The sequence below is a fragment of the Dipodomys ordii genome, unplaced genomic scaffold (genome assembly GCF_000151885.1).
Source record: "Dipodomys ordii isolate 6190 unplaced genomic scaffold, Dord_2.0 Scaffold71, whole genome shotgun sequence".
Lineage (NCBI taxonomy): Eukaryota > Metazoa > Chordata > Mammalia > Rodentia > Heteromyidae > Dipodomys > Dipodomys ordii.
The window spans coordinates 3,516,733-3,524,447 of NW_012267287.1; the positions used below are offsets into that span (position 1 = coordinate 3,516,733).

The following is a 7,715-nucleotide window of genomic DNA, read 5'->3' on the forward strand; positions in this document are numbered from 1 at the left end:
GAGGCTGTGGTGTGGGGAGGCTGTGGTGTGAGGAGGCTGTGGTGTGGGGAGGCTGTGGTGTGGGGAGGCTGTGGTGTGAGGAGGCTGTGGTGTGGTGTGAGGAGGCTGTGGTGTGGTGTGAGGAGGCTGTGGTGTGGTGTGGGGAGGCTGTGGTGTGGTGTGGGGAGGCTGTGGTGTGAGGAGGCTGTAGTGTGAAGAGGCTGTGGTGTGAGGAGGCTGTGGTGTGGTGTGAGGAGGCTGTGGTGTGGGGAGGCTGTGGTGTGGTGTGAGGAGGCTGTGGTGTGGTGTGAGGAGGCTGTGGTGTGGTGTGAGGAGGCTGTGGTGTGAGGAGGCTGTGGTGTGGGGAGGCTGTGGTGTGGGGAGGCTGTGGTGTGGGGAGGCTGAGGCATAGCGTGGGGGGAGGCGGCCTCCTGGAGGCCCCTGAGCAGAGTCTGGCGATGGTGTCCGGTGGACGAGGGTGTTTCTAGGGTGCTGGCGGCGGGGCTTTGCTGGGCCTCTGGAGGCTCTGTCTGGAGTCCGTGGGTGCCGCTGTGGTGGTCCCGGGTGGGTGGAGGCGTAGGGAGGCCGGGGTGCGGGGTGAGCATGGTCCGCCGCGGGGCTCCCTGTGGCCCCCACGACCACAGCCCCGTGGGCCGCTCAGAGCAGCCCAGCCCGAGGCCCGCGCGCGCGTGCGTTCTGGGTTTCTTCTCTTCTCCGGAGCAGGTTCCATTCCTTCTGGCTGTACTAAGGTTCTGGAAGGTTCCGCAGGAACTTGCCAGGTGTGGAAGAAGCCGCATGCAGCCGCCAGACCCTCACGAGGGGGGCCTGGTGGCACGGCCAGGTGCTGTGAGGCCTCCCAGGGGCCCGTGGGTGGCTTGCTGGGGCCCCTCCCGGCAGCACCACACTGGATCTTAAGCCGTGCGTGGGTGCCACTGGGCAGATGAGACCAAGGAGCAGCCCGAGTAACTTCTCAGAGTGGCCTTGGCCAGGCCGGGCCCCCAGGTTCCCCTGTCCCCAGCCAGCATAGAAATGCAGCATGTGTCTGCTAGACTCTGACCATCCCGGAGCTTTCTGCTGTGTGGCGGCCTCGGCCAGCCGGGTAGTGCTGGGAGCCTGGGGGGAGGCACCTGGAATGGGGACCCGCTCATGGGCCCCCAATGTGGGCCATTCAGTCCCCGCTGCTCATTCTGTGGGCGCCAGCCACACCTAGGCCACGCCAGGTGGGCGCACGCGCAGTCCTGAGTCGGGGTGGGGGGTGGGCGCGGGGCCCTCCCCTCCCCCGCCCTTCCCTCCGCGCTGTGACAAGAGTCTTTGTTTTGTGGGGGCCTCTGGGGATCAGAGGTGGGCAGGCGTGGGCAGGCCTGGCGTCCCCTGGAGGCCCGGGGCAGGGCCCGTGTCTCTGTCATTTCTTCTTTCTTTGACCTCTGCTGCCACCACCGCCGCCTCCTCCATCGTCCGTCCTTTCCTCCCTGACCTCCTGCTCCTCCGGCTGTACCTGCCTGTGGCTCTCCGTCCTCCTGACTAGCATCCTCCCTCTTGCCCTGACCGCTGCCTCCGCATGGGTGCTCACCTGCCTCTGCTTCGCGGGCCTTCAGCTCCTGTCTGCCTCGGGACCTTTGCCCATGTTGCCCCATCTTTCCTGCCAGCCCTTCTCCAGCCTGGCTGTCCAGTGTATGGTGTGGTCCGATCCCTGTCTGCAAGGAGCCGAGGGCCCCAGCGATCAGGGCCTGAGCGGAGCCTGTTCCGTACCAGGCTCTGAGTGTGGGCTGCTGGCTGACTGCATGAGCATAAGCCGACGTTTCCGCTCGCTGCACAGGCTTTTGGGAAAGGCCGCGGCGCACAGACCGGGCCCTGGCCAGGGAGCGGCAGAGCCCTAGCAGGAAGCAGGATTCCACTCCTCGTGGCCTGTGGCCAGCGGGGAGGGCTTTCATGAAGCTCCGGGAGCTGCCATCAGCCGGGCCGGGAGAGCAGGCTGGCCGGGAGGCCTGCCAGTCACTAGTTTCCATGGAGACAGGGACGGCTGGTGACCAAGCCTGGCAGGTCCAGATCCCCGCCCGTCCCTGGCACCCCAGCCCACTGGGCAGCGCCTGCTGGGGAGGGAAAGGGACGGATGTCTAGAGAAAGTCAGACACGTTGCGTCGCCAGGAGGGGGCAGCAGAGGGCAGGGCAGCGCGCAGGGCTCCAGGTTCAGATCCGTCCTTCCCGCTCCGTCGGTCCGCTCTGAGGCAGGGAGCTTCCCCGTTTCTCTCATGTCCTCATCGGGGCTGAGAAGGTGGCACCGATGGGGGTGGACATGGCTCCACGCGAGTCCTCCCGCCGGCACTGGCTGCTCTGCTGGGAGGGGCGGGGCCTGGTGGGGGCGTGGGGCAGCGCAGCCCCCGTGACCTGGTCGCCCTTTGTCCCACCGCAGTTTTTGAGGAGCCCGAGGACCCCAGCAACCGCTCATTCTTCTCGGAAATCATCTCATCAGTGTCTGACGTGAAGTTCAGCCACAGCGGCCGGTACATGCTCACCCGGGATTACCTCACTGTCAAGGTCTGGGACCTGAACATGGAGGCGAGGCCCATCGAGACCTACCAGGTGGGTCCACCTCAGACCCGGGGGTGCTCCGGGGGCGCTCCGGGGGTGCGGGAGCCCCTCGCCAAAGCATAACCACGGCCTGGTGGCCGTGGGCCTGAGACGGGTGGCCACTCCTGCCTGCTTCCCTCCCCGGCCGTGGGCGGGCAGCCGGGGACCTGTCACTCAGCTGACCCCTCCCCTCAGGTCCATGACTACCTTCGGAGCAAGCTCTGCTCCCTGTATGAGAGCGACTGCATCTTCGACAAGTTCGAGTGCGCCTGGAACGGCAGCGACAGGTGAGCTGGGCCCTGGGACCGCGGGGAGGGGGAGGGGGGCCCTGGCCTGCCTCCCGGGGTCCTCGCTCCGTGAGGGGCTCCTTCAGCCCCAGATCACACTCAGGTTCCTGCGTCCGCTGCCGGCTGCCTGCGCCTCCCAGGGTGCCCAGGGCCGCCGTGAGAATGGCCACCTCCTGCGGCTTTGGGCGCAGACCTGGGACTGTAAGAGGGCCAGGACGAGGCGAGGGCCGCCCTGGAGGCCAAGCCAGGGGGCAGGGAGCTCCGGAAGTGGCTTGGGCTCGGTCAGAGCGACAGCCCCGTGACCACAGGGTCCACTGAAGGACGCATAGTGGGCAGGCTCGGCTGGCATGTGGACACCTCTTGTGCTCACCTGCTCCAGGGACCCCCGGACACAGGGCTCCTCGGGTTGCCTGAGCTGCATTCCTGATGTGTTTGGGGGCTCCCTGGGAACGGGCCTGGGGTCCTGTGAGACTCACAAGGGAGGACCTAGGCTGCGAGGGCCGCTCCAGCCCCTCCTGGCCTGGGTTGGGTGCCCTGTGCACAGCCGTGCCCGAGGCCTGTCATGCTTCTGCGTGGCCACCAGGGGGTGCACGTGGCTAGGCACAGGACCCTCATCCCAGCCTTGGGGCTCAGCATCCCACCTTCCCCCCCACTGCCCAGAGGTGGGCACTGTGCATGCCCCCTGCCCACATCCTAGGGTCCCTACCACCCTGCCCTCCTGTTTCCTCCGCCACCCTGCTGTCTCCCACCCCCAGGGGCTCCCTGGATCACCCCGCCCACCCCACTCTGCGAGTGCCCATGTCAGGAAGCCTTCTGAGCCCTTCCATCTGCCAGCTGCCGTGTCTGTGGTCAGGGATCCCAAGACTGACAGACGCTGGCATCTGCAGCCCAGGAGCCCAGGCCTAAGGCCTGTCCGCAGGGGAAGCAAGCATGGGGAGGGGGAGAGATGAGAAGGACCCTCCCCACCTCACCCCACCCAGCACGGGGCCTCGCACCCGCTGCGTGCCCTCCAGGCAGGCGCTGGCCTTGGCACATTTTGTGTCATAGTCTTGGCAACCAAGAGGCCACTTCTGTCGATTGAGAGTCTGGAGGCAGACCGGAGGAGTGGAAAAGAATGGAGCCAGAAAGCACGGAGCTCCCCCTTCGCCCGTCCCGTGGCTGCGCACGGCTCAGCTGGCACCCACACCCTGTGGCCCCCTTCGCCCGCCCTGTGGCTGCGATGGCTCAGCTGGCGCCCACACCCTGTGGCCCCCTTCGCCCGTCCCATGGCTGCACATGGTTCAGCTGGCGTCCACACCCTGTGGCTCCCTTCCCGCGTCCCGTGGCTGCGCACAGCTCAGCTGGCACTCACACCCTGTGGCCCCCTTCCTGCGCCCCGTGGCTGCAACGGCTCAGCTGGCGCCCACACCCTGTGGCCCCGTTGCTCTGGTCCATCCCGTCCTGTGCTGCAGAATGGCCAGCGATGTCCTTTCTTGCCTTGCTAGGACATCTGAGGGGAAAATGGCAGTGCCCTGTGAGGCCTTCCTCACTCGGATGAATGCCGTCTGTCTGTCCACCCATCGCCATCTGTCTATCCATCTACTTGCCCATTCTTTCATTTGCCCATCCATTTCATCCATGTTTACCTATTTTTTCCATCCATCTATTCATCTGTCCATGCATCCATCTGTCTACCATCTGTCTATCCATCCATCTGTTTATCTATCCATCTGTCCATCAACTCATCTATCCATCTATTCATCTGTCCACCTATCCATTCATCCATCCATCTGTCCATCCCCATCTCTTCATCCATCTGTCCTCTCTGGCCATCCATCTGTCCATCCAGCCACCCTTTGAGAAGTGCAAGTAGCATGTTGAGTCTCACCTTCTGAACCTGCATGCCCAGCAGTGAGGGAGAGAAGGTTCCAGCACATGTGAGATGCAGCCCCTCCCCGGCTGCTCCTGGGGTCCTCACATGGATACCAACACTCCTTCATCCCAGACCAGCCAGGGGTGTGGGGTTGAGAAGAGGCAGCCCCCCCCCCCGTGTCATGCAAGCTGGGATGATGACCCCATCACCCCTCCCCAGCTCCCAACACCCCGAAGACCCCTGGACAGGACCCACCGCCCTGCTGTCTCGTGCTGAGCCCAACTCCTGTCGATGGTTCCCCTCTGGTCACCCTGTCTCAGTCATGTCCCTCTCCCTAAGGTGTGGGTGTCTCTCAGTGGCAGTGGCCACTTGGGACCAGGTGGGCAGGCGGCCTGCGGTTCAGAGGCCTTGGGCTGGCCACGGAGGCGAGGCCAGGCATCTTCAGCGATTGTCCTCTGTGGCCCCAAGTCCAGGGCTGTGTGTGAGACTGGAGGAGAACCGTGGAGGATGTGCGTTTACTGCGCATGCAGGGGCCAGCTCCGGGCCCCAGAGTACGAGGGGGGACAGAGATACTGGGAACAGGGAATCCCTGGAGAAAGGTGACACGCAGGGTGGCCAGGAAGGGTGGCGTGCTGGCTCTGGGTGTTCCCTCCCGCCTCCCCCTCCGGCTGACCCCTGTCCCGCCCTCCCGCAGCGTCATCATGACGGGAGCTTACAACAACTTCTTCCGCATGTTCGACCGCAACACGAAGCGGGACGTGACGCTGGAGGCGTCTCGGGAGAGCAGCAAGCCGCGGGCGGTGCTGAAGCCACGGCGCGTGTGCCTGGGCGGCAAGCGGCGGCGGGACGACATCAGCGTGGACAGCCTGGACTTCACCAAGAAAATCCTGCACACCGCCTGGCACCCGGCCGAGAACATCATCGCCATCGCCGCCACCAACAACCTCTACATCTTCCAGGACAAGGTCAATGCCGACGCGCACTAGGGGGCGGCCGCAGCCAGCCCTCCCCGCAGCCTGGCCCCGGTGTCCCGACGCCACCCTGACAGCCCAGCCGCAGGGGCGGCCGTGTGGGCACCAGGCCGTGTGGGCCCCCCCACCCCGCCAGCACCCCTGAGCCAGATTCGGCGTGGGTGGAACATGGGGAGCCACGCCACAGATCCTAAGACAGATGTGGAGCCACAGCCACAAATCATAAAGCAGATGTGATTAGCGGGGCTCGGTGGTCAGGGTTCCTTCGTGCGCCTGTGTCCCCGTGTCTGGCTGTGCTCTTGGCCTTGTTAGGACTTCATACGGTCTTGGGTGGGGACCCCCAGCCCCGGCCCGGCCCTCATGCTCGGGGAGCGGAGGGGGAAGGCGAGCCGTGTCTGGCTCCGGCGTGCGCGGCCGTGAGTGCTGCCCAGCTCTGCGGACGCTTGAAGTCTTTCTGGACCCCAGGGCCCCTGCTGGTGCGGCTTCCTCCAGGGAAGGGGTGTGGATGTGGGGGTGCCCTGGCCCTCGCTTCCCGCCACCCTTGGTTCCCCGCTGCCCTCCCTGCGGGGCTTCTCCACCTTCCACACCCTGGGCGCCTTTGGGAGCCAGCACCGCGGCCCGCGGCCCCACGCTGGGGGTCCGGTCATTTCCTCTACAGACACTGAGCGCGGTGGGGACGCAGGACACAAAGGAGGAAACTGAGGCTCGAAGCAGGGAGGCCAGCCCTCCCCCGTGGTGGGCCGTGGCTGCACACAGGCCCTCCTCCGGCCTGGTGACACAGCACCCACCCTGAGGGAAGGTTCTGGAAAGGAGGCGTCTCTCAGTCCTGCGAAGCGGGACGCAGCAAGCGTGTGGATGGTCCCCCTCCACCCCCCCTTGCCCTGCGGGGCGTGGCTCCGCCCACCCTCGCATGCTTCTCCCGGCTCTCCGGGCCTTGCCGCAGCCCCATGTCAGGTGGCGCTGCCCCCCCCCCCCGTCTGCAGACGGGGACCCCAGCCCCGCCCCTCCTGAGGTCCTTGCACACCTTGCCTGGTGTTTTGATTCAGGAAGTAGAGGGCAGACGGGCACACTTGAAGCCAACGTCGTTCGTTCATTTTGTGTTTGTTTTTGTGTTTTACACCTTGGACGAACACTCGGGAAACAGATTCCCCCGGGGACCACCGGCTCCTTGTATGTGTGGAAAAGCACAACGCGCATGCGCCCTGACTCCCGGCCACACATTTACACAGCAGGGGGCCATCGGCTTTCCTTTTTCTTTTTTAATCGGCGTGAATGAAGAATGTTTATAGGTCACTCTACAAGCCAGGTGACCTGGACGGTATTATATGTACATATCTACCCTAACTCAATTTAATGATCCAAGGATCGGTTGACTGCCCCCTCCCCAGCCCCCTTTGTAAAGAGGTTCGAGAATGTGGTAAATTGTATAGAATTCTTGTCAAAGCCAAAACCTGGTGAGGGCCTTACACAACTGCTCGGGGATCTGGCACCGTGTCTCTCCCTTGTATGATTCAGACTTACGAGAGGAAGTTTGCCTTTTTTGAGTCATAGTTTAAGTGAACATTTACTGTATTCAAAGTGTAAATCTTACAAGATCTGCAAAAAGCAGGGAGGGTCTTCTTCTGTTTTCAACTTGGGGTACCAAACCAAAAAGAAAAGATACAAAAGGATCTTCTCTGGATTCCTGCCCAAAGCACTCGGTGGTAACAAGTGTGTATGGGGGGGGGAGCTGGGAGGGGGCGGGCAGCGCGGGGCGGGGGGGGCGGGCGGACCCGAAGCCAAGTCACAAAATGTGTCTTGACTGAGTGTCGGGGTGTTGGCGTCGTTGGTGTGGCGTTGTTGGGGTGGGGTTTTCCTTCTGGCGTGGTGGTTCTGGAGGATGGAGTCCTGGGCGTGGTGGGGCTCAGCGGGGACAGGGCGGTGTCATTGGGCCTGATCGTCTCCAACTCTGTCACTCATAGGTGCATTCTTTCTTCGGTGTCTCACAAACTATCCAACTGTTGAAAAAAGAATATAAATATGTGAATACCAGCTTTTTCCAATAAAAATAACAAATGT

The 7,715-nt window shown here is 63.7% G+C and overlaps 1 protein-coding gene across 1 annotated transcript in view; it reads left to right on the forward strand.

The window, feature by feature from the left end:
- Nucleotides 1-5,691, forward strand: part of Ppp2r2c (protein phosphatase 2, regulatory subunit B, gamma) — a 14,231-nt gene extending 8,540 nt beyond the window's left edge. The window contains exons 7-9 of the mRNA XM_013023917.1: nt 2,390-2,559; nt 2,743-2,834; nt 5,381-5,691. Coding sequence (XP_012879371.1) covers nt 2,390-2,559; nt 2,743-2,834; nt 5,381-5,672 — 554 coding nt within the window. The 3' untranslated portion in view covers nt 5,673-5,691. The remainder of the gene's footprint in view (nt 1-2,389; nt 2,560-2,742; nt 2,835-5,380) is intronic.
- Nucleotides 5,692-7,715: the final 2,024 nt, after the last annotated feature.